The sequence below is a fragment of the Coregonus lavaretus genome (genome assembly GCF_964263955.1).
Source record: "Coregonus lavaretus genome assembly, chromosome: 9".
NCBI lineage: Eukaryota > Metazoa > Chordata > Actinopteri > Salmoniformes > Salmonidae > Coregonus > Coregonus lavaretus.
Genome location: NC_139996.1, coordinates 39,147,493 through 39,174,262, shown reverse-complemented (window position 1 = coordinate 39,174,262; position 26,770 = coordinate 39,147,493). Strand labels below are relative to the sequence as shown.

Genomic DNA, 26,770 nt, shown 5'->3' with positions numbered 1-26,770 from the left:
GGCTTTGTTATGGAAGGTTTGGGAATCGCTTCCTTTTAAGTGGTTGTAGAATTTAGCGGCTCTTTTCTGGATTTTCATAATTACCGGGTATCGGCCTAATTCTGCTCTGCATGTATTATTTGATGTTTTACGTTGTACACTGAGGATATTTTTGCAGAAATCTGCATGCAGAGTCTCAATTAGATGTTTGTCCCATTTTGTGAATTCTTGGTTGGTGAGCGGACCATAAAGGGTAATGGGTTCTATAACTGATTCAAGTATTTTTAGCCAGATCCTAATTGGTATGTCAAATGTTATGTTCCTTTTGATGGCGTAGAAGGCCCTTCTTGCCTTGTCTATCAGATCGTTCACAGCTTTGTGGAAGTTACCTGTGGCGCTGATGTTTAGGCCGAGGTATGTATCGTTTTGTGTGTTCTAGGGCGACGGTGTCTAGATGGAATTTGTATTTGTGGTCCTGGCAACTGGACCTTTTTTGGAACACCATTATTTTTGTCTTACTGAGATTTACTGTCAGGGCCCAGGTCTGACAGAATCTGTGCAGAAGATCTAGGTGCTGCTGTAGGCCCTCCTTGGTTGGGGACAGAAGCACCAGATCATCAGCAAACAGTAGACATTTTACTTCAGATTCTAGTAGTGTGAGGCCGGGTGCTGATATATATGTTGAAGAGGGTGGGGCTTAAGCTGCATCCCTGTCTCACCCCACGGCCCTGTGGAAAGAAATGTGTGTGTTTTTTGCCAATTTTAACCGCACACTTGTTGTTTGTGTACATGGATTTTATAATGTCGTATGTTTTTCTCCCAACACCACTTTCCATCAATTTGTATAGCAGATCCTCATGCCCAAATTGAGTCAAAAGCTTTTTTGAAATCAACAAAGCATGAGAAGACTTTGCCTTTGTTTTGGTTTGTTTGTTTGTCAATTAGGGTGTGCAGGGTGAATACGTGGTCTGTCGTACGGTAATTTGGGAAAAAGCCAATTTGACGTTTGCTCAGTACATTGTTTTCACTGAGGAAATGTGTGAGTCTGCTGTTAATGATAATACAGAGGATTTTCCCAAGGTTGCTGTTGATGCATATCCCACGGAAGTTATTGGGGACAGATTTGTTTCCACTTTTGTGGATTGGGGTGATCAGTCCTTGGTTCCAAATATTGGGTAAAATGCCAGAGCTAAGGATGATGTTAAAGAGTTTAAGTATAGCGAATTGGAATTTGTGGTCTGTATATTTTATCATTTAATTGAGGATACCATCAACACCACAGGCCTTCTTGGGTTGGAGGGTTTGTATTTTGTCCTGTAGTTCATTCAATGTAATTGGAGAATCCAGTGGTTTCTGGTAGTCTTTAATAGTTTATTCTAAGATTTGTATTTGATCATGTATATCTTTTTGCTGTTTGTTCTTTGTTATAGGGCCAAAAAGATTGGAGAAGTGGTTTACCCATACATCTCTGTTTTGGATTGATAACTCTTCGTAAGGAACTGGGGCACTATGCTGAGCTCATGTTGTACTCTCTAGTATTCTATCTCTCTCTCTCTCTCTCTCTCTCTCTCTCTCTCTCCCTCTCTCTCTCTCTCTCAAGACTGTCTTTCTCTCCCACTCCCTCCCTCTCTCACTATGCTCTCTGTGTGCTGTGGACCCTCTCCTCTTGTGGGGCGCTGGAGTGAGTAATGTGGTCATGTGACCCCTGGCGGTGCTTCTGTCATCTGGCCCAGTGGGCCGTGTGTTAACAAGGGCATCCCATCATTTGTTGTCTATAAATACTGCCACCACCCTCCTCCTCCTCTCCTCCTCCTCCTCCTCGCGTCTTCTTCAAAAGGGCCCTGCCTGTCTGTGTAGCTCTGGGGCCAACCAGCGCGTTCAATCAGGGCATGTCAGCCGAAAGGCAGGCCCTCACTTTGAAGAGAACAGCCTTCCCTCCCTCACTGCTTCTCTTCTCACCACGCAGGGCAGGCAGACTCACAGTAGCTTGGTGGGTGGCGAGAAGAATGCAGCCCTGACTTGAATGAAGCAAATGTGCTGTTGTTGTTGCCCACCAGTTATTAAGCACCTTACCCAGTGTTTAGGCCTGAGTGTGTGGCTGAAAGAAAGCTCTGTTGAAGGTTATTTTGTGTGTTATGTTCTGCTTGGTGCGATGGATGGAAATGTCAATTGCGTTCAATTTCAAGACCTTCAATTCTTTCGAGTTCTGCATTTTACTTGAACTATAACACTTCCAGACTTCTTTCCAAAAGGTTGTTTTGAATGACTCGTGTCAGAGAAGAGCCAGAGAGGAAGTCTTGGTTTTATTATTCCAATCAGAACATTCCTCATAACGTCAAGCTGCTCTCCTCTCATTTCAGCCAATTAGAGAGCGATAGTGAAGTCTTGAAAAGCAGAGCCAGGCTCAGGCAGAATAGAATGTGTTGGCTGAGGCGGCGAGTGTTGGCTCGGGCCCCTGGCAGCCAGACACAATAGTGTCGTACGATGCTGCCCGTGAGCTCAGGCTCTGGAATCTTTGACTCGTATCAATGTCACTCTCTGCTAATCTCTGGGATGTTTCCACTTCCCATCATTGCAGACCTGTTGGTTTGGCTGAACAAGTGGATTGTTGTTTTGCTAGCTCTCTCCATCATGTAATTTCTCTGTATAATATTCTACAGTAGTGATGGGAGCTTTCGGCAACAGAGGATGGATTTCATTTTGATTTGATAACAGGAGGTTGCTACATGACTGAGACAAGTTAGGACGATGATACAGTGCCTTGCAAAAGTATTCATCCCCCTTGGCATTTTTCCTATTTTGTTGAATTACAACCAGTAATTTAAATAGATTTTTATTTGGATTTAATGTAATGGACATACACAAAATAGTCCAAATTGGTGAAGTGAAATGAAAAAAATAACTTGTTTCAAAAAAATAAATAACGGAACAGTGGTGTGTGCATATGTATTCACCCCCTTAGCTATGAAGCCCCTAAATAAGATCTGGTGCAACCAATTACCTTCAAAAGTCACATAATTAGTTAAATAAAGTCCACTTGCGTGCAATCTAAGTGTCACATGATCTGTCACATGATCTCAGTATATATACACCTGTTCTGAAAGGCCCCAGAGTCTGCAACACCACTAAGCAAGGGGCACCACCAAGCAAGCAGCAACATGAAGACCAAGGAGCTCTCCAAACAGGTCAGGGACAAAGTTGTGGAGAGGTACAGATCAGGGTTGGGTTATAAAAAAATATCTGAAACTTTGAACATCCCACGGAGCGCCATTAAATCCATTATAAAAAAATGGAAAGAATATGGCACCACAACAAACCTGCCAAGAGAGGGCCGCCCACCAAAAATCACAGACCAGGCAAGGAGGGCATTAATCAGAGAGGCAACAAAGACACCAAAGATAACCCTGAAGGAGCTGCAAAGCTCCACAGCGGAAATTTGAGTATCTGTCCATAGGACCACTTTAAGCCGTACACTCCACAGAGCTGGGCTTTATGGAAGAGTGGCCAGAAAAAAGCCATTGCTTAAAGAAAGAAATAAGCAAACACGTTTGGTGTTCGCCAAAAGCCATGTGGGAGACTCCCCAAACATATGGAAGAAGATGAGACTAAAATTGAGCTTTTTGGCCATCAAGGAAAACGCTATGTCTGGCGCAAACCCAACACCTCTCATCACCCCGAGAACACCATCGGCAGGCACTGGGAAACTGGTCAGAATTGAAGGAATGATGGATGGCGCTAAATACAGGGAAATTCTTGAGGGAAATCTGTTTCAGTCTTCCAGAGATTTGAGACTGGGACGGAGGTTCACTTTCCAGCAGGACAATGACCCTAAGCATACTGCTAAAGCAACACTCGAGTGGTTTAAGGGGAAACATTTAAATGTCTTGGAATGGCCTAGTCAAAGCCCAGACCTCATTAAAGATTGCTGAACAACAGCGGAACCCATCCAACTTGAAGGAGCTGGAGCAGTTTTGCCTTGAAGAATGGGCAAAAGTCCCAGTGGCAAGATGTGCCAAGCTTATAGAGACATACCCCAAGAGACTTGCAGCTGTAATTGCTGCAAAAGGTGGCTCTACAAAGTATTGACTTTGGGGGGGGTGGATAGTTATGCACACTCAAGTTTTGCTCCCCCCTATCCACATCGACGGGACCGCAGTGGAGAAGGTGGAAAGCTTCAAGTTCCTTGGCATACACATCACCGACAAACTGAAATGGTCCACACACACAGACAGTGTGGTGAAGAAGGCGCAGCAGAGCCTCTTCAACCTCAGGAGGCTGAAGAAATTCGGCTTAGCACTTAAAACCCTCACAAACTTTTACAGATGCACAATTGAGAGCATCCTGTCGGGCTGTATCCCCGCCTGGTACGGCAATTGCACCGCCCACAACCGCAGGGCTCTCCAGAGGGTGGTGCGGTCTGCCAAACACATTACCGGGGGCAAACTACCCGCCCTCCAAGACACATACAGCACCCGATGTCACAGGAAGGCCAAAAAGATCATCAAGGACATCAACCACCTGAGCCACTGCCTGTTCACCCCGCTATCATCCAGAAGGCGAGGTCAATACAGGTGCATCAAAGCTGGGACCGAGAGAATGAAAAACAGCTTCTATCTCAAGGCCATCAGACTGTTATATAGCCATCACTAGCACATTAGAGGCTGCTGCTGCCTATTGAAATCACTGGCCACTTTAAGAAATGGAACACTAGTCACTTTAATAATGTTTACATATCTTGGACTACTCGTCTCATATGTATATACTGCCTTCTATTCTATAACATTCTACTGTATCTTAGTCCATGACACTCTGTCATTGCTTGTCCATAAATTTATATATTCTTAAATCCCATTCCTTACTAGTTTTGTGTGTTTTGGGTATATGTTGTGAAATTGTTAGATATTACTTGTTAGATATTACTGCACTGTCGGAGCTAGAAGCACAAGCATTTCGCTACACCCGCTATAACATCTGCTAAACAAGTGTATGTGACAAATACAATTTGATTTGATTTGATTTTAGTCAGGATCGAGGCAAAGCTGAACGGAGCAAAGTACAGAGAGATCCTTGATGAAAACCTGCTCCAGAGTGCTCAGGATCACAGACTGGGGCGAAGGTTCACCTTCCAAAAGGACAATGACCCTAAGCACACAGCCAAGACAACGCAGGAGTGGCTTCGGGACAAGTCTCTGAATGTCCTTGAGTGGCCCAGCAAGAGGCCGGACTTGAACCCGATTGAACATCTCTGGAGAGACCTGAAAATAGCTGTGCAGCGCTGCTCCCCATCCAACCTGACAGAGCTTGAGAGGATCTGCAGAGAAGAATGGGAGAAACTCCCAAATACAGGTGTGCCAAGCTTGTAGTGTCATACCCAAGAAGACTCAATGCTGTAATCGCTGCCAAAGGTGCTTCAACAAAGTACTGAGTAAAGGGTCTGAATACTTATGTAAATGTGATATTTCAGTTTTTTATTTGTAATACATTTGCGAAAATTTATAAAAACCTGTTTTTACTTTGTCATTATGGGTTATTGTGTGTAGATAGGTGAGGGGGAAAAACAATGTAATCAATTTTAGAATAAGGCTGTAACGTAACAAAATCTGGAAAAAGTCAAGGGGTCTGAATACTTTCCGAAGGCACTGTAAAAATACCCTTTCCCCTTTCTCACCTTGCACCTCTACAAGTCTGTTGAAGCAGTAATCTGGAGAGATTCAGCATCACTCAGCCTTATGATAGAGTTATTGGAGATCTGTACCATGTCAGCATAGCCTTGGGAAGTACGGGTGCTGGGGGTGTTGCCTATTGTTTTATTGGTTTTTACTAAAACAATAATTGTCCACCTCACAGTTCAGCTGTCAGAGATTTAAGCGCTAAATGCATCAGGGCATTGCATGCTTTGGCCTACAGGCTTAGGTGTCCACTGTATGATATTAATATTGAAAAAAAATATATAAAGGAAGCTTAGAGAGAGATAGAGATATGCCGGTGACATGCTATGACACCAACATGCATTTCTTTATCCTTGTCAGATTGGCTACTGTGTCTGCTATATTGAAAAAGGCAAATTCATTATTTTTCGATCCGAATATTTTTTTTATAAAGATAAGCTTTAAATTTGTAGATTATAGGAGTAACTCTGGTAGGCCTAAAACTCTTTTTTTTCTCACCTCAAGTTCAACTGTCAGATCCAGTTGGAGTGATGATGCCTTCATATCATAGGCCTGCAGTATAATAGGCTAATAGCCACCCCACCAAACCTTCACAAAAGTTTATAAACTTTATTAGGTTAATATCAAAAGTAAGTCAAGTCATTGTTTATAGGGAAAAATACGAGCAGGATATTATATCACGGCAAACACAACATTACAGTTTGGCCAAAGAAAATGGCTCAACAGAATGAAACGAAACACTTGCAAACTGGTTTAAATCTTCACAAAAAATGACAGCAATAGGCTAATAATATTTATTTTTACGAAGGGCCTACTTATAACGTATCTTAAACTAAATACGGAGCAAACAATTAAAAAGACAGATCGAACTTAATTAAGCCAACAAATGTCTCAACAGAATGAAACAAAACACGTTTTGCATATTAAAAGAACTGGTTTAGATGAATAAATAGGCCTACAGTAATAACAATGATATACAATAGTTATAATGATAAAACAAATGATTATAAATAGAAATAAATAAATAGAAAATTCAAAAATTACATCCTACCTGAATAGCAAGTTGCACAGTAGCCTGCATTTGGCAATTTCTGTGGTATTAAAAAATATCATATACATGACATAGAATTGCATGAAATGCGCTTATAAAAGGCAAAAAAAAATGTCCGCTTTTGTGGAAATCCTAAAATTAGGTCTGCTCAACTGTATGCCACTACGCTAATGCGATTATAGATGCATGCAATGCCTTATTATAAAGGGGATTTTTTTCTAACACACCCACCACCCCCAACTCAAAACATCTTCCCACGGCTATGCATGCTAGCTTACACTGTGCTGCTGATTGTACACGTCCATGGTGGTCTGGTGGTGGTCTCTATCGTGTTATATGTAAAAGTGACCCCTGATATTCAGCACACTACCCAGTCTGTTTTGGGTCTGAGGAGAAGAGCGATGGGGTAGCTAGCTAGATGGATGTGATGCTGGGCTGTTCAGACCATCAGGGACAGAAGCACACAAATCAAGTCCTGCTGTGGCTGGCCAGTCTGTCTGTCTGAACTCCAACCCGGAGCTGTGAGAACCAGAACATGAAAGGTGATGCCTTTTGGAAATGGCTGTGTTAAAATTAAAGACTGGGAGGTTTTTAAATCAATCCCTCTGCCCTCTCATTCCTGTGATGATGTATGGCTTGGGGAGAAATGATGTACTCTCAAGCAACTTCCTCGCGATTACAGGGCGCAACCTCTAACCAGCCAGCTGAACTTAGAGTAGAGCAGATGCTGAGACTTGGTTTGCAGTAAGCTAACCATTTTCCCTCCTCAACAACATGAAGCCTCCCTAAGCGTTGTTAAGCAACAACGTGTGTGCGTGTGTGAAAATTCCTCATTTGAAACACATGCTAGCAACAGCTGGGCAAGTTTCTCTCACAAGGCCTTCAAATGTCTCACTGCATTCCCAATTGAGGACACATTTTGACAATCTATCTAGGAAACTGTGGTCCAGAGCCCTAAAGGGTTGTGCCAGCTTTACCGAGGCCTTTTCACGTCAGCATTTTCCAAGGCTGTATTTGTGCATCCCTGAGAGCTAATTACAATCAATAGGGCCCCAGATGCTTCAGTGCATATACACCACACACATACACTTCTCTCTCACACACACACACACACACATGCACGCACACACCTCTCACACACACCTCTCTCTCACACACACACACACCTTTTCAAGCTAAACAAAACGGTTGTAAACATGAAGTGCCAGCAGGGAGTGGAATGCCTTAAAGGCTTACAGGGGCTTTGGTCCTATCTGACAGCCCCTTGTGTTTGCCAGTTGCTCAGGTCTTACTGCCCAGCAGCCCTGCGGTGGTCCCCCCCTGTCCCATACAACCCTCACAGAGGAGGGGGGTGAGGGGGGGTACACTTTTTCGGTCTTGGCTGACAATCCTCATTCTGTGAGGGGGGGGGGGGGGGGGTGAGAAGGGACAAGCTGAGACCATGGTGAGAGACACTCAAAAGCTGAGTTTAGGTAAGGTTAGTGTCAGTAAGCCACCACCATGCTCTGCCTGGCTCTCTGGTGTTGTGTTATATTAGGAGGATTCTTCATTGGTTCAATCAACTCTATTGGGAGTGTTTCAGATGTTTCTCATACCATTTCCTATGATGTTTTACATTTCCTGAGCGAGTGGAGATCTTTGGTGTTCAGTGTTTTCTCAACCCAAAGAAAGGCCTGCCTCCCCTTAGTACTGTGTGGAACCTATTTCTGGCTCTACTCATTTGTGTGAGTGGTTTGTTTTAGCACATTCCACTCTGTGTCTTTAAAACAAATCTAATATAGCTGTAGAATTAATTTGGCTAATGTCGTTACAAAATGGGCCAGGACGTGGAATGTTGAGTGTGAGCTGAGGAGGGGGAATAAAGAAAGGCCAGATCATTACTCAAAGCTTGTCTGAATTATGGAAATGTTTAACACCTGCCTGTCATCATGTTTATTCCTTGTACTCCATCATTGCTCTTTAGAGTGTATTGCAACATAGCCCTGGTCGGAGCGGCCGTGCCAGATTCGGGATGTGTGTGTATCTGCGGTATGGAAGGGAGATCCACAGGTGTTCACCCCAGGTCATGGCACAGCTCAGAGCACATTAATTCTCAAGGCATACACAGGGACACCTCAACCTCACTGTTCCCCTGACGAGGACCCCTTGTGATTGTCATCCTCTCTGGCTTAATAGAGTCATTATGAACATCTATGACAGGGTCTCATACTGTCAAACAATATCTGTTCCACAGTGGAGTGGGTGTGCAGTTTGAACAAAGTCTAATGTAATTTGCTCAGTAGTAAAAGTATACAGTTGAGTGAGCACAAGGCAAATTGGAGATTTAGCCGTAGGATCGTTCCTCTGCAAAAACCGGGCCCTCTGCGTGACAGATGAACATGCAGATGGGACTGCATCTATACATGTTACATACCATAGAAGACAGTTCATGTACATTCAAAGCAGCACACCAGCCTCCTTTGTGAGTGTGCCCAATGGGCTGTGGTCTGGTCACATGGTTTCTGTCTGAATGGGGAGAAAAACAAACCGTTCCTGATGTCAAGCCAGTAATGAGCTGTTACCCTGTTATCACAACTCTAGAGTTTCTCTTATCGCCACCGTGCCACCACTCCCCGTGTCTGTGTGCCCGGACAACGGGCTGCCTGCCTGCCTGCCTGCCGCTGTGCACCCAGACTGACGCCGTCTTGTCCCGCATTCTTTCTCTGAAAAGGACCCTCCTGCTATCTTCTCTATGGAGAGAGATATTTGGTTACACATACAAAACTAAATAGGCTGCCATGTTTGCTTTATGAAAGCACTGTTAGGTCTACCTCTTCTTGGCAGGGGTTGGTTGGTAGGTTGTCCGATACCCAGCTTAAATGCAGGATTTCATCAGTTCATACCACAGTATCTTCATGCACACTGTGCTCATGTAAAAAAGGTTACAGTTGAAGTCGGAGGTTTACATACACCTTAGCCAAATACATTTAAACTCAGTTTTTCACAATTCCTGACATTTAATCATTGTAAAAATTCCCTGTCTTAGGTTAGTTAGGATCGCCACTATATTTTAAGAATGTGAAATGTCAGAATAATAGTAGAGAGAATGATTTATTTCAGCTTTTATTTCTTTCATCACATTCCCAGTGGGTCAGAAGTTTACATACACTCAATTAGTATTTGGTAGCATTGCCTTTAAATTGTTTAACTTGGGTCAAACATTTCGGGTAGCCTTCCACAAGCTTGGGACTGGGACGGAGGTTCACCTTCCAGCAGGACAATGACCCTAAGCATACTGCTAAAGCAACACTTGAGTGGTTTAAGGGGAAACATTTAAATGTCTTGGAATGGCCTACTCAAAGCCCAGACCTCAATCCAAATGAGAATCTGTAGTATGACTTAAAGATTGATGTACACCAGCGGAACCCATCCAACTTGAAGGAGCTGGAGCAGTTTTGCCTTGAAGAATGGGCAAAGATTCCAGTGGCTAGATGTGCCAAGCTTATAGAGACATACCCCAAAAGACTTGCAGCTGTAATTGCTGCAAAAGGTGGCTCTACAAAGTATTGACTTTGGGGGGGTGAATAGTTATGCACGCTCAAGTTTTCTTGTTTGTTTCACAAAAAAATATATTTTGCATCTTCAAAGTGGTAGGCATGTTGTGTAAATCAAATTATACAAAATCCATTTTAATTCCAGGTTGTAAGGCAACAAAATAGGAAAAATGCCAAGGGGGGTGAATACTTTCGCAAGCCACTGTATATAGGGAACAGGGTGCCATTTGGGATGCCCCCTTACATATTTTGGAGGAATAGCTGGCTGTCCACACGAGAGGGGGGCATGTGACACCAGCAGAGCAGGAATTCAACAGGAGAGGACCTGGCTTAGCTCATTGAGAAGAAACAGCCAAACGCAGTTGAAGATTTTATTGGCTGCCCTCTCGGTCAATCCATGATGTAATAAAGGCTGACAACATGGAAGTGTTGCAGTGTGCAGCTCTGCAGAGTGCTGTTGGCTCTGGTTCCACTCACTGGCACTGCCCTCATCCCCTCATCCCTCCCCACGCAGCAGGCTAGGCGCTGAGCCGGAGCCGACAGGCCCTGTCCCCACAGCTGCATGGGGAACTTGGAAACATTCCTCTGGGGTAAATGATAGCAGGATTAGCATCCCCCTCAGTTTCTTTTAGGGTATAGTTTTACATCTAAACAGAGGATTAGGGAAGGGAAGGAGGGACAACACTCCCATCTGTGATCGCTGCCTGCGCTAAATCTGGTTCTGCACCAACCAGAGCTGAGTTGACATTCTTGCACTGTGGTGTGTTGGTTGGGATTGTGATGAGTGATGATGTCACACTCTTTAAGATGATCCCCTGTGAGTGTTTGTTCGCAAGTTTCAAATTCAAGCTTCAAGTTTATTTTCCATATGTCCATCACGAATACATTGGAATACATTGGAAATCTTAACTACCACTTATACACTACATGACAAAAAGTATGTGGACACCTGCTCGTCGAACATTTCATTCCAAAATCCTGGGCATTAATATGGAGTTGGTCCCCCCTTTGCTACTGTAACAGCCTCCACTCTTCTGGGAAGACTTTCGACTAGATGTTGGAGCATTGCTGTGGGACTTCCATTCAGCCACAAGAGCATTGGTGAAGATTTCTCTTCACTGGAACTAAGGGACCTAGCCCGAACCATGAAAAACAGCCCCAGACCATTATTCCTCCTCCGCCAAACTTTACAGTTGGCGCTATGCATTGGGGCAGGTAGCGTTCTCCTGGCATCCGCCAAAACCAGAGTCGTCCGTCGGACTGCCAGATAATGAAGCGTGATTCATCACTCCAGAGAACGCGTTTCCACTGCTCCAGAGTCCAATGGCGGTGAGCTTCACACCACTCCAGCTGACGCTTGGCATTGCGCATGGTGATCTTAGGCTTGTTTGCGGCTGCTCGGCCATGGAAACCCATTTCATGAAGCTCCCGACGAACAGTTATTGTGCTGACGTTGCTTCCAGAGGCAGTTTGGAACTCGGTAGTGAGTGTTGCAACCGAGGGCAGATTATTTTTACGCGCTACGCGCTTCAGCACTCGCCGGTCCCGTTCTGTGAGCTTGTGTGGCCTACCACTTCGCGGCTGAGCCGTTGTTACTCCTATATGTTTCCATTTCACAATAACAGCACTTACAGATGACCGGGGCAGCTCTAGAAGGGCAGAAACTTGACAAACTGACTTGTTGGAAAGGTGGCATCCTATGACGGTGCCACGTTGAATGTCACTGAGCTCTTCAATAAGGCCATTCTACTGCCAATGTTTGTCTATGGAGATTGCATGGCTGTGTGCTTGATTTCATACACCTGTCTGCAACGGGTGTGGCTGAAATAGCCATATCCACTAATTTGAAGGGGAGTACACATACTTTTGTATATATAGTGTACTCTTTCTCTGTGCAGCACTGCAGACATGGGAAGTGTGTAAACAAGGAGCTGGACCTGCGGCCAGTCCATGGGGAGTGGGGCCCCTGGGGGCCCTACAGTGTCTGCTCCAGGACCTGTGGAGGAGGCACCAGGAGCACCTCCAGAGACTGCAACAACCCTGAGTAAGACTCTTATTCCTACTAGTGCAAAACGCCAGGAGACTGCAACAAACCTGAATAAGAGCCTTAGGAGTCTTGGAGTACCCAGTCCAAACACAACAGGAGACTGCTTCAAGCCTGAGTAAGATTCAGTCTAAGTCTAACTAAGCCAAACTAAGTCAAAACACACCAGGAGTAGCCAGTCAAAGCAATAATAACACACCTTGAGTAAGGGCTCTGATTAGTCAAAACAATACTACACCTGAGTAAAAGTCACAAAAAAAGCCTGAGTACGTACTTGGCAAAACACATGTCAATCAAGGAGTCAAAGCCTCTGTGAATGTCAGTCATGTTTTAATCAAGTTATTTTGCCTTAATGTTTCTTCAGGCCCCGGAACGGAGGAAAGTTCTGTGTGGGTCGAAGGATGAAGTTCCGGTCGTGCAACACTGAGCCGTGTCCCCGAGGACAAAGAGACTTCCGTGAGGAGCAGTGCTCTCAGTTCGACGGCAAGCACTTCAACATCAACGGTCTACCTCCCACCGTCCGCTGGATGCCCAAGTATAGCGGTAGTGAGTACCCTCTATTTTAAAGCGTCTTTGGGTCCTTGAAAATCACTACCATACATAAAACTCCATGGATTATTTGTGCTAGTGCCCACTGCACTAGCAGTTCAACCATGAGAACACCAGGCATCTGTTATAGTTGGTAATGGAGGCACTACATGATAACAGTTGATAACATTATGTGCTACCATTATACTATTCTACCCCTATAGACACTTCTTGACGACCCCTCACAGATCTCAAAGAACCAGACTTAACCGGATTTAAGTCAACTGTCAGAAAGTCCACCATGCCTAATTGAGGGCTAAATGGGGTTATTAGTCAATATATTTCAGAATGACATAAGTAAAACATGGCTCCAGCCCTTCTGTCTCCTTACCCCACTCCCCATCTTGTCCTGGTAATTAGACTAACTCTGCTGTTTGCTTTTGGCTCCGTAGAGGCAGATTCTGTCAGTGTGTTCTTCACTCAATGCTTTGCATAGTCAGGATAGGAACAGATGGATGAATGTACAGAGTATTCAACACTATAGAAACATTCAATTCTACCAAAATAAGCTCCTGGATAGCTTCCCTCTTCTATACCTCATGCGTTGTTATAATTATTGTGATAGCTAGCTCTGCTGGACTAGTGGCCATTTGGCAAAGGAGACAGGGCTTTGGCGCAGTGTTGATGATTTCGAAGAAGTAACCGCAAGCTGTCACAATACAATGTTATACAAGCAAACTGACCGAGCACAGAGGCCAAAATGCTGTCAAGCAGAATGGGATATTTCCAAATAACTGATAGAAATGTTGGTATTTCAGCAAAGCTAACAGCTGACCCTAGCAAAAATGTAAATAGCGGTACTATTGTGGATAAAAACGTTTTTGGGTGGTTTTTTTGCCTCGCTAACAGTAGGTTTATAGTGTAAGATACTGTTGTTTTTTGTTGTTTCTATGTGTTTCACTATAATATGTCACATAAAAAAAATACTCCATAGTTTGTTTGTTTTTTCTTCTGAAAAGATAGCTTATTTTTTATTCTATCTATTCTCTTTTCTTCCTCTGTAGTTCTAATGAAGGATCGGTGCAAGCTCTTCTGTCGGGTTACCGGGACAATGGCCTACTATCAGCTGAAGGACCGCGTCATCGACGGCACACCATGTGGCCCAGACACCTACGACATCTGTGTTCAAGGCCTCTGTCGGGTAGCTGTACTCCCTAACATCAACACTGTGTATCAAACACAGCTAGCTTACACAGTGATATGTTCTCTCAGATGTGTCTGTCTATATCAGCATATCACTTACAATGTTGTGAAATGTTGCTTATGCTGACCTTCTGTATCAGAGTATACACACACACACACACACACACACATACAAGTTTAACCTTATATTTTTGCCTTCTCAAAGAGAAAGCTGTAGTTTTGTGGATGTTAGATTGAGTATAACAACATCTATTTTTAGTGAAGGTTTGTGACCACTGATGATAGAGATAGCCCTTGGTGTGACCCCCTGTCTGATTGGTGTGTGTCTGTGTGACCCCCTGTCTGATTGGTATGTCTCTGTGTGACCCCATGTCTGATTGGTTTGTCTCTGTGTGTTTCCACAGCAAGCAGGCTGTGACCATGTGTTGAACTCCAAGGCGAAGAATGACAAGTGTGGAGTGTGTGGAGGGGACAACTCCTCCTGCAAAACCCTTGCAGGGACCTTCAACGACGCAGAGTATGGTAAGCCTGGATGCCTTTCTTCTGTTTCCCTGTATTCCAAAATACTTAAGCAGATATTGCACACTGTTCACAACAACAATTGTCAATGAACAGGTGAAATACAATACGCTTGCCATAAACTATTTGACACTTGGATACTGCATAAATGACCACAGAATTATGACATAACTTTTGGATGCTAGTGAAGGCAATGATTATTTTCCTTTTGCTTTGGGACAATGCTTTGCATAACGGATATCCTAAAAAAGTCTCCAAACCTGTGGAAAGCCCAGGTAAACTCTGGAATTCTCAAACTGACCCCCTCGAACTCATGATTAGTATGATATCTCATCCCGGGCCAATCGCTAATTACATCCAATCCCCTTCAAGTCTGAGCTGCAAAATAAAAAAAATAACATGAGCAGAAATGACCATGGTTATGGCTCCGGTTATGTTTACTCAATATTTGTTTTGTTCTTCGCTTCTCTTTGTCTCTATCTGTCCATTCCTCTGCTTGTGTATGTACCGAGGAGTCCTGAGCCAAGCAAGTACAACCAAACCAAGCTGTGACCTAGCCTCTCCCTCTCTCTCCCTCCTCCCTCTCCGTCTCTCCAGCCAGGCTCAGCTATCCCAGGGTGCACAGGGGTGTCTCTCCTGGAGGACTGTGTTTACATTCCGCGGTCGCCCTGCGGTTGCGTTCGATTGTATGTGTGGTCAATGGTTGTTTCGGGGGCTTCGATGGCCTGTGGAGGCACTGTGGCTTTCTCTAAGGGGACCTGGTATGCGGATTACACAGTTCACCTAGTCCTTGTACTTATGTGCTTATGCTGTATTCACTGGTTAGAGAGGGAATTTAACATGCTACTTAAAACCTAACTGCACAGAAGAGACATTTATGCTGCTGTTTGTTTTTAGCACTGAAGTGAATGGGTTTGAATTGACTTGTCATCAACACTCTTCAGCAGTTGCTGTTTACCAACTACTTCATGAGAATGGCGCCGGAGAAGATGGCTGCCGTTTTACAGCCCTCTAACCAATTGTACTATTATGTGTGTTTTTAATAATAATAATATGCCATTTAGCAGACGCTTTTATCCAAAGCGACTAACAGTCATGCGTGCATAATTTTTTTTGTGTATGGGTAGTCCCGGGGATCAAATCCACTACCTTGGCGTTACATGCGCCATGCTCTACCAGCTGAGCTACAGAGGACCGCGTTATTTGTAATTTATTTTGTACATAATGTTTCTGCCATCATCTCTTATAACCAAAAAGAGCTTCTGGATATCAGGACAGCGATTACTCACCTCGTATTGGACGAAGATTTTTTCTTCAACGAGGCGGCCGCAAAGGATATCCTACAGACACCCGACAAGGCCCAAATCCCCGTCATTCGCATGAGGAAGAGACGGAGATATCGTGGACGTAGGTCGGGGTGCCTTGTAAGGATCCGACGGCGAGCGAGTAAACTGCCTCTCCCATCAATCCTATTAGCCAATCTTCAATAATTTTAGAATAAATTGGATTACCTAAGATTACGGTTATCCTACCAACGGGACGTTAAAAACTGTAATATCTTGTGTTTCACCGAGTCGTGGCTGAACGTCGACATGGACAACATACAGCTAGCGGGCTATACGCTACATCGGCAGGATAGAATGGCTGACTCCGGTAAGACAAGGGGTGGCGGTCTGTGTATATTTGTAAACAACAGCTGGTGCACAAAATCAAATACTAAGGAAGTCTCAAGGTTTTGCTCGCCTGAGGTAGAGTATCTTATGATAAGCTGTAGACCACACTATTTACCAAGAGAGTTTTCATCTATATTTTTCATAGCTGTCTATTTACCACCACAAACCAATGCTGGCATTAAGATTGCACTGAATGAGCTGTATAAGGCCATAAGTCACCAGGAAAATGCTCATCCAGAGGCAGCGCTCCTAGTGGCCGGGGACTTTAATGCAGGGAAACTTAAATCCGTTCTACCTCATTTCTACCAGCATGTTAAATGTGCAACCAGAGGAAAAAAAACTCTAGACCACCTTTACTCCACACACAGAGATGCATACAAAGCTCTCCCTCGCCCTCCATTTGGCAAATCTGACCATAACTCTATCCTCCTGATTCCTGCTTCTAAGCAAAAACTAAAGCAGGAAGCACCAGTGACTCGGTTAATAAAAAAGTGGTCAGATGACGCAGATGCTAAGCTACAGGACTGTTTTGCTAGCACAGACTGGAACATGTTCCGGGATTCTTCAGATAGCATTGAGGAGTACACCACATCAGTCACTGGCTTCATCAATAAGTGCATCGATGATGTCGTCCCCACAGTGACCGTACGTACATACCCCAACCAGAAGCCATGGATTACAGGAAACATCCGCACTGAGCTGCCGCTTTCAAGGAGTGGGACCCAAAACCGGACGCTTATAAGAAATCCCGCTATGCCCTCCGACGAACCATCAAACAGGCAAAGAGTCAATACAGGACTAAGATTGAATTGTACTACACCGGCTCTGACGCTCGTCGGATGTGGCAGGGCTTGAAAACTATTACAGACTACAAAGGGAAGCACAGCCGCGAGCTGCCCAGTGACACAAGACTTCCAGACGAGCTAAACCACTGCTATGCTCGCTTCGAGGCAAGCAACACTGAAGCATGCATGAGAGCACCAGCTGTTCCGGATGACTATGTGATCACGCTCTCCGTAGCCGATGTGTGTAAGACTTTTAAGCAGGTCAACATTCACAAGGCCGCAGGGCCAGCCGGATTACCAGGACGTGTACTCCGAGCATGTGCTGACCAACTGGCAAGTGTCTTCACTGACATTTTCAACATGTCCCTGACTGAGTCTGTAATACCAACATGTTTCAAGCAGACCACCATAGTCCCCGTGCCCAAGGACACTAAGATAACCTGCCTAAATGACTACCGACCCGTAGCACTGACGTCTGTAGCCATGAAGTGCTTTGAAAGGCTGGTCATGGCTCACATCAACACCATTATCCCAGAAACCCTAGACCCACTCCAATTTGCATACCGCCCCAACAGATCCACAGATGATGCAATCTCTATTGCACTCCACACTGCCCTTTCCCAAATGGACAAGAGGAACACCTACGTGAGAATGCTATTCATTGACTACAGCTCAGCATTCAAAACCCTAGTGCCCTCAAAGCTCATCACTAAACTAAGGATCCTGGGACTAAACACCTCCCTCTGCAACTGGATCCTGGACTTCCTGAAGTGCCACCCCAGGTGGTAAGGGTAGGTAACAACACATCTGCCACACTGATCCTCAACACGGGGGCCCCTCAGGGGTGTGTGCTCAGTCCCCTCCTGTACTCCCTGTTCACCCATGACTGCATGGCCAGGCACGACTCCAACACCATCATTAAGTTTGCCGACGACACAATAGTGGTAGGCCTGATCACCGACAACGATGAGACAGCCTATAGGGAGGAGGTCAGAGACCTGGCCATGTGGTGCCAGGATAACAACCTCTCACTCACCGTGACCAAGACAAAGGAGATGATTGTGGACTACAGGGAAAAAAAGAGGACTGATCACGCCCCCATTCTCATCGACAGGGCTGTAGTGGAACAGGTTGAGAGCTTCAAGTTCCTTGGTGTCCACATCACCAATGAACTATCATGGTCCAAACACACCAAGACAGTCGTGAAGAGGGCACGACAAAGCCTATTCCCCCTCAGGAGACTGAAAAGATTTGGCATGGGTCCTCAGATCCTCAAAAAATTCTACAGCTGCACCATCGAGAGCATCCTGACTGGTTGCATCACCGCCTGGTATGGCAACTGCTTGGCCTCCGACCGCAAGGCACTACAGAGGGTAGTGCGTACGGCCCAGTAAATCACTGGGGCCAAGCTTCCTGCCATCCAGGACCTCTATACCAGGCGGTGTCAGAGGAAGGCCCTCAAAATTGTCAAAGACTCCAGCCACCCTATCATAGACTGTTCTCTCTGCTACCGCACGCAAGCGGTACCGGAGTGCCAAGTCTAGGTCCAAAAGACTTCTCAACAGCTTCTACCCCAAGTCATAAGACTCCTGAACAGCTAATCATGGCTACCCAGACTATTTGCACTGCCCCTCCACCCCCACCCCCCACCCCCCACCCCATCTTTTTACGCTGCTGCTACTCTGTTAATTATTTATGCATAGTCACTTTAACTCTACCCACATGTACATATTACCTCAACTACCTCAACTAGCCGGTGCCCCCGCACATTGACTCTGCACCAGTAACCCCCTGTATATATAGCCTCCCTACTGTTATTTTATTTTACTTCTGCTCTTTTTTTCTCAACACTTTTTTGTTGTTGTTTTATTTTACTTTTTTATTTAAAATAAATGCACTGTTGGTTAAGGGCTGTAAGTAAGCATTTCACTGTAATGTCTGCACCTGTTGTATTCGGCGCATGTGGCCAATAAAATTTGATTTGATTTGATTTTACTTTATGTCGTTTAGAATTTAGAGCAAAAATGACCTCTTTTTGTTTTGGTTGCTGCTGGAATATTTTTTTATTGTGGTACCAGAGTTACTGTAGCATATAAGGGTTATGGACCTATTACTTTGACTACATAGACAATGCACTTCAATCAACAATACTGACCACCGAATGTAGCCTATGGGTAATGTTGCCCTGGGGATCGCTTGACCGCGGATCTTGGACTGGGGAGTAATGATTGATTATTCCAATGCTCCTAGATTGAAGGATAAAGTGTGTGTTGGAGTGTGTGGTTGGCCAGTCGGCTGGTCGGTGTGACGCGAGATAACCTTTAGTAGTGCTGCCCCTGAGTGGCCCAGGCCGTTCTCTCTCCTCTCCACTCTCACCCCTCTTTCCCTCTCCCTTTTTTCTCCCCCTCTCTCCCCTCTCTTTAATCCGGTTCTCTCTTTCAACCCCTTTCCTCTCTGACTGCTCTCCTCTCCCCTCACTCCAATATGTCTTCAAACTCCATCCTCCTAGTTCTCTCCCCTCTTTCCACCTCTCTCTTTGTCCCTTTCACCGCTATCTCCTGTTCTGTTTCTACTCTCTTCCTCCCTCTTCCCGTTCACCTCTTCCCTCTCTTCTACTCAGTCTCTCTTCCTCCCTCTTCCCATTCACCTATTTTCTCTCCCTTCTCCTCTCTCCTCTCCTCTTCCCTCTACCCATGTCGGTCTGTCATGGAACAGACCCAGGGAAATTACAGGGCAATCGCCGGACCGGGCCGGGCCGGGGAGTAATTACATATTATTTCACGGGTGGGCCTCTGTGAGTGAAATTAACCTTCTACAGGTTATTTGAGAGCACCTCTTATTTTTCCAAGTGTGACATTTTAATCCCAGAGGTTAGAGCTCGCCTTCCCTTCCCATGCCAGATCACAGATCCTGAATCCTACAGCATAATGAAGCCATTAAGTCAACGTGTGACTGTTCTGTTCAGTACTGGGAGCTCTGGGACTGTTATGATTGCCCTTAGCTTTCTCACCATAAACTACATCTCTCTCTTTCTTTCTCTCTCTCACACACTCTCTCTCTCTCTGTCTCTCTCTCCATCCAGGTTACAACACAGTGGTTCGGATCCCTGCAGGAGCCACCAACATCGATATTAAACAGGTCAGCTACTCTGGGAAGCCGGAGGATGACAACTACCTCGGTGAGTGTGTGTGTGTGTACGTGTGTGAGTGTACGTGTGTGTGTCTTCACTGTTCTGGATGTCACCTCAGTCCCCTGTGCTCATGTGTGATGGTGTCACTAGTTCGCCACTGCCTCACACAAGGCCAACTCACTCACAGCCAGTTTATTACCAATTATTTCTAACTATAGAGGCTTATAGCGATTTGTATTGGTGCCCCTTTAAATGGTGGACATCATACAATAGGTCAATGTGATTCTCCCCCTCCTTTATCAAATTGAAGCCATTGGTCAGAACATGGTTACCCACCAGCGACCTCAGCTGTAGGGACAAGGTGAGGAAGGGGGTGAGGAAGTATGAACTAATGCCAAACCACTGGTCATTTATACCAGTCAGAATGTATATGGAGGAAGCATGGCGGGGCGTGGGCCCATATAGTCAGGTCATAAGGGATAACTGGGAAAGCAAACGGAGTGGCAGAATGAGAGGATGATGAATGAGTGTAGAATAGGTGCTAATTAGAGGCATGTGTAACCAGGCCTGATGAAAGTAGATAGGGGCTGGGTGAGATGGACCATGGCAATGGCTGTGTGTGTGTGTGTGTGTGTGTGTGTGTGTGTGTGTGTGTGTTTGAAATTCTTCATTTAATAAAACAACAAACTTTTGAGTGTAGTTTTTATGCCGTGCACCCCATAAAAAGACATAAGTCACATTTCCCTGCTCAGACGTTGCATGCATTGCTATAACATATGATGTGGTTAGCTGAGACTTGAAATATCTATCCAGGCCTTGTAAGATCTGGCATGTCGCGTTCCCCTGCTCAGCCATTGCATGCATCAACCAGTGGTTGCATGCCAGTCATTGACTGTGCCTTGGGCACCAGATTGCTATAACATATGTGGTTAGCTGATATGTAAGACTGATTCCCATTTTGGGCCCCGTGTAGCTCAGTTGGTAGAGCATGGTGTTTGCAACGCCAGGGTTGTGGGTTCGATTCCCACGGGGGGCCAGTATGAAAAAAAAAAAATTATGCACTCACTAACTGTAAGTAGCTCTGCATAAGAGCGTCTGCTAAATGACTAAAATGTAAATGTAAAATACCTATCCAGGCATTGTAAGATCTGGCATACGTCAGCAATGCCTGGGCAGAGGAATGAGACAATAGCCGACCTTAGCCTACACACGTTTCACGCGTGTAGCTTGTTGTTATTGTCGGCCAATCAAAGTGGCACTACCGTCAAAGGCTCCATGTGTAGCAAGCAACGTGGAGTGGAAGATCTCTAATCAAAGCAAAATATAATTAAAATTACGGAATTAAGTTAGCTAAATGAGAAGGAGTATGCTACAACGAGCAACCGACAGGTAGGCTGCTGTTTAATCTGGATGGAGTTATTGTAGACAAGGACGGGGAGCATAGCAAAATAGCCTCAATTCACCTAGCTAGCTGGCTATCTTAGCTAGCTTCTTTACATTGATTTGATTCAGTAAAGACAGGCACAACCAGGTGGGATGATTGGTAACCTATGGCATCTACAAGTTAGTCTAACTAACACGAGTCGGTATGGCTACTGTTTCTCTCTCTCTCCCTCCCGTGTCAGACACCTTGTAATTTCACAAATAATGAAATTATTTCAAATGCCCATCACCCTACTGGAATGCCCATTCATAGACGCTAACTACCTTTAGCACCTATTAATGAAGGTATCTTCTTCCTGGGGGCCTTTCGTTAAGAGGCCCGACGCCTGCTCTAAACGTTGACACGGATCGCTTGCGGTACGGTTTTGGAAACATAAGGAACGTATCTTTCATGTCAGCAAGAAATAATAATAAATAAAATAAAAGTTTAGATTACTACACACCTGTATAGAGTTAGGGCAGTAAGTGTATCTTTTTTATTTGAAAGATTATTTCTCACTGATTTGAAAGATAAGGGCCATATGTTTCGAAAACCGATCGCAAGCGATCGGTTTTGTAGTTCACATGGCCAGCCGTGGGCAAAGCTAATCGCTGAAAGGGTTTTCGAGAGCCACTGGAGACCTAATCACACACATTGTTTCAACATGGGCTCTCTCACATTGTAATTACTACATATTTCTCAGGACCATAATTTGTGTGTGTGTGTGTGTTGAAGGGGGTAGCTAGTTGGTGTTTTGTTGTTAGTGTGTATACGAGGGTTGGTTCAGCATGTGTGCGTTTGTCTTTTGTGTTTGTGCGTGCTTTTATGCACTTGTTTTGATTTGTAGGCTACTTTGTTAGCATTGTAATGTCAGTCAGTAAGGAGCGTCATGCAGTCTAGCTCCAAATTACTGCAATTTGGAGCCACCAATTTTTCTACTTACCCCCATGCAACTATGGCATTGCAGAACATTATTGGTTTGAAGTCAAATGTGTTGAGGCTATATTTTCTATTTATTTTTTCTATTTTTTTGTTTCCTTTCAGCTTTATCTGACAGCCATTCTAACTTTCTCCTGAATGGAAACTTTGTGGTGGCCATGTTCAAAAGGGAAATCACCTTCAAGGGAACCGTCATTGAGTACAGCGGCTCAGACACCAAAGAGGAGCGCATCAACTGCACTGAACGCATTGAGGTGGAACTCATCCTACAGGCAAGGCTGACTTCTCTCTCTCTCTCTCTCTCTGTCTGTCTGTCTCTCTCCCTCTCCTTCCCCATCTCTCCTTCTATATTGTTAAAGCTCTTCCCCCTATCATTGTTGCCCTAGGTCCTGTGTGTGGGGAACCTGTACAACCCAGACGTGCGCTACTCGTTCAATATCCCCATCGAGGAGCACAGGGAACAGTTTGTGTGGGACCCCTCGGGCTCCTGGCTGGAGTGCAGCCGCATGTGTCAGGGTAAGGTCATAGTCGTCCACCCAATTACCCATGTGTCCTTGCAGCCCCTCTGCTCTGACCCGGTTGATCACATCCCAGCACACCAGGGTTCCCCAATAGAATATACAGTGCATTCGGAAAGTATTCAGACCCCTTGACTTTTCCCACATTTTGTTATGTTACAGCCTTATTCTAAAATGGATGAAATAAATCTACAATCTACATACAATATCCCATAATGACAAAGCGAAAACAGGTTTTTAGAAATGTGTGCAAATGTATTAAAAAATATAAACAGAAATACCTTATTTACATACGTATTTAGATTGTTTGCAATGAGAATCGAAATTGAGCTCAGGTGCATCCTGTTTCCATTGATCATCCTTGGGATGTTTCTACAACTTGATTGGAGTCCACCTGTGGTAAATTCAATTGATTGGACATTATTTGGAAAGGCACACCTGTCTATATAAGGTCCCACAGTTGACAGTGCATGTCAGAGCAAAAACCAAGCCATGAGCTTGAAGGAATTGTCCGTAGAGCTCCGGGGATTGTGTCGAGGCACAGATCTGGGGAAGGATACCAAAAATGTCTGCAGCATTGAAGGTCCCCAAGAACACAGTGGCCTCCATCATTCTTAAATGGAAGAAGTTTGGAACCACCAAGACTTTTCCTAGAGCTGGCCGCCCGGCCAAACTGAGCAATCGGGGGAGAAGGGCCTTGGTCAGGGAGGTGACCAAGAACCTGATGGTCACTCTGACAGAGCTCCAGCATTCCTCTGTGGAGATGGTTGTCCTTCTGGAACGTTTTCCCATCTCTGCAGCACTCCACCAATCAGGCCTTTATGGTAGAGTGGCCAGACGGAAGCCACTCCTCAGTAAAAGGCACATGACAGCCGCTTGGAGTTTGCCAAAAGGCACCTAAAGGACTCAGACCATGAGAAACAAGATTCGCTGGTCTGATGAAACCAAGATTGAACTCTTTGGCCTGAATGCCAAGCGTCAATTCTGGAGGAAACCTGGCACCTTCCTAATATTGAGTTACACCCCCCCCCCCCCCCCCCCCCCCCTTTGCCCTCAAAACAGCCATTCTTGAAACACACAGGAAACTGTTGAGCGTGAAAAACCCTGCAGCGTTGCAGTTCTTGACACAAACCGGTGCGCCTGGCACCTAATACCATATCCCGTTCAAAGGCACTTAAATATTTTGTCTTGCCCATTCACCCACTGAATGGCACACATACACAATCCATGTCCCAATTTTCTCAAGGCTTAAAAATCCTTATTTAACCTGTCTCCTCTAACAAGTGACATCAATAAGGGATCATAGCTTTCACCTGGATTCACCTGGTCAGTCTGTCATGTTCTTAATGTTTTGTACACTCAGTGTATATTACTACTATTATTATTATTATTATTATTGTCTCATTCACTTCTTTTTTTTAACCTGCACTGTTGGAGCTCGGTGCATAAGAGTTTTACTGTACCCTGCGATTACATCTGCGACCCTGTGCATGTGTCTAATAAACTCATCTAATCTAATCTAGGCGGCCTGCAGGCCAAAAACAGTATTTTTGTTCTTGGACAAAACAGTCTGTAAAATAACCAGGAAATGAGCTCAAAGTAATTTTAATTTAGGAAATCTGTTTCCAAGTATTCCCATGCATAAATACAGAGGCACGTGATCGTATCCCATGTTATCAAGTTTTTAAATTATTCTGTTTTTGTCAAATACTATATCTGTTTGGCATTATTGTGGTCAGTTTGCAGTGTACAAATTATTTATAACTATGCTTTGTAACTATGCTCAAGAAAATACCGGACCATGGCTGAATGTAATTGGGGACTCCTGCAGTACACCTTCCACCCCCTGAGCCTAGAAGCAGGGGCTGATACTTCCTTTGTCTCAGATCATACAGTATCCTTAGCAGGATCCAGTTGAAACTGTTTGATCCCAGCCCTACTAAGACCATTAGGACTGGGACCAAATGACAGGAAGTTGATCCTTGGCAGTCGATCCTTTAGCCAGATGGGGTCTAATTCAAACCTTGCCTATGTGTGTCCGGCAATTGCTAGCTTTTGGCCGATTTCTATTTAATTTTTAAAGACAATATGACCAGTAGAAAAATAAATCCCATTGCAAAATAATGCTTTTTATTCATTGATGGAAATACCAGTAGATGGAAATACATTTGGCCATCATGCTTATCGGTCTAATTTACATAAATTAGTGGAATTAAATTGGCTTGTGTGTATTTTCGTTAGTTATCATGTATCTTATTTATCCAACACAACTATCACACGCGCACAGATACTATTTTGAGCTGGATTTCTCCTGCAGCTCCTCAGCTGGTTGCTGCTGGAGGAAAACATGTGCTTTTATAAGCCCATTCATTGAGCAATTATTTTTTTACATTTTAAATTTTTTGTAATTTATCAGATGCTCTTATCCAGAGCGACTTACAGTAGTGAGTGCATACATTTTCATATTTGTTCGTATAACTCTAAATGCAATTCTAAATGCAATCTCGTGTTTCAAAACTGTTTTGGTGCACGATTAAAAAGAGCTACTATTTGTATTTCTCAACTGGTTAATTAAAGCGCATGTCCCATTCACCATTCAAGTGAAAGCAACAGGCTATCAGCGTGTCACCCACCACTTTACAATGGGAGCTGGAGGCAGTATGCATTTTGAAAACATACTTAACTGTTTGAAACCTGAATGTTTTATTTCATATTATGAGGCATGTCTTACCTTGCTTCAAAGTAGCCAATAGGCAACATCCTACCATGGAAACATGGAGGCAATTATTTTATAAAGACTTCATAGGCGGCGCGTGAGTTTCAAGTTTTGGGAAGCTTACAATTTATCCTACCATTTTTACCATTCTGCGTGCCTGTTATGATTTTCATATGCACATTTTCGTGAAACTGTTTCATTTCAATAAGTGTTTTCGTTTCTCAAAATCATTGTCACGTGGTTAATCATAAAAATCTGAATTAAAATGCCATATGGACACATTGAAACACCGTGATCCATTGGCGGCTAAAGAAATGAGGGCGTTGAACTCATAGCCTATAGGCCAATGCAGCAGTAGGCCTATAACTTCCATTGCTCTTTCACAACGAGGATTGGTGATTATTGAGGGGGAGATTGTTGGAAAGACTTACTGTGAGGAACTATGGTTTTAATATATCATTCATAATGGATGTTTAAAAAACACTTTCCTACATTTCCGCGCAGCAGTCCAGGTACTTCTATGCGTGCTCAGGCGCGTGCTCCCTCAACATTATGAGGACAGAGAAACCAGACACATGTTCATTGCTCACATGGAGCAGTCCAAACAAAATATAATTTTAAAAATGACAAATCTCGGAAATGTTGGTTATGAAATAAACAAAAACTTGTTTCTCACAAGTTTAGCAGGTTGTGAACTCTGCAAACAACGTTTCCACTCCGAGATTGAGAACAGTAAATGTATGTAACCAAATGATGGGGATTAACGGTACATTTACTACTCATGACAATGAAACAATGAATGCACAAGAATTGGCGGGAGTCAGCTGAGCCATTCTGGGGAGAGACTCCCCTCCCCTTCTTGTCTCAACATTTTAAATTATACTCAAGACACATTATCTTCACACATATTTTAGATGTTTTCACTGACAGCCGCAACTCAATAATCAGCTAAATCTATTGCCGCGCGCACTGCCCAAATTGCGGCTTCCCAAATAGGCATAGGCCTACGAGCTTGTGATTTGAAACAATCCACAGCTATTTAAAAAAAAAGAAACTAATG

At 44.3% G+C, this 26,770-nt stretch overlaps 1 protein-coding gene across 1 annotated transcript in view; it reads left to right on the top strand.

Moving 5' to 3' along the window:
* LOC311135348 (A disintegrin and metalloproteinase with thrombospondin motifs 20-like) overlaps positions 1-26,770 on the top strand; it is a 119,256-nt gene that overhangs the window by 42,519 nt on the left and 49,967 nt on the right. Inside the window, exons 12-18 of the mRNA XM_084169295.1 lie at positions 12,131-12,276; positions 12,641-12,822; positions 13,869-14,005; positions 14,412-14,529; positions 20,067-20,162; positions 22,582-22,748; positions 22,863-22,992. Coding sequence (XP_084025421.1) covers positions 12,131-12,276; positions 12,641-12,822; positions 13,869-14,005; positions 14,412-14,529; positions 20,067-20,162; positions 22,582-22,748; positions 22,863-22,992 — 976 coding nt within the window. The remainder of the gene's footprint in view (positions 1-12,130; positions 12,277-12,640; positions 12,823-13,868; positions 14,006-14,411; positions 14,530-20,066; positions 20,163-22,581; positions 22,749-22,862; positions 22,993-26,770) is intronic.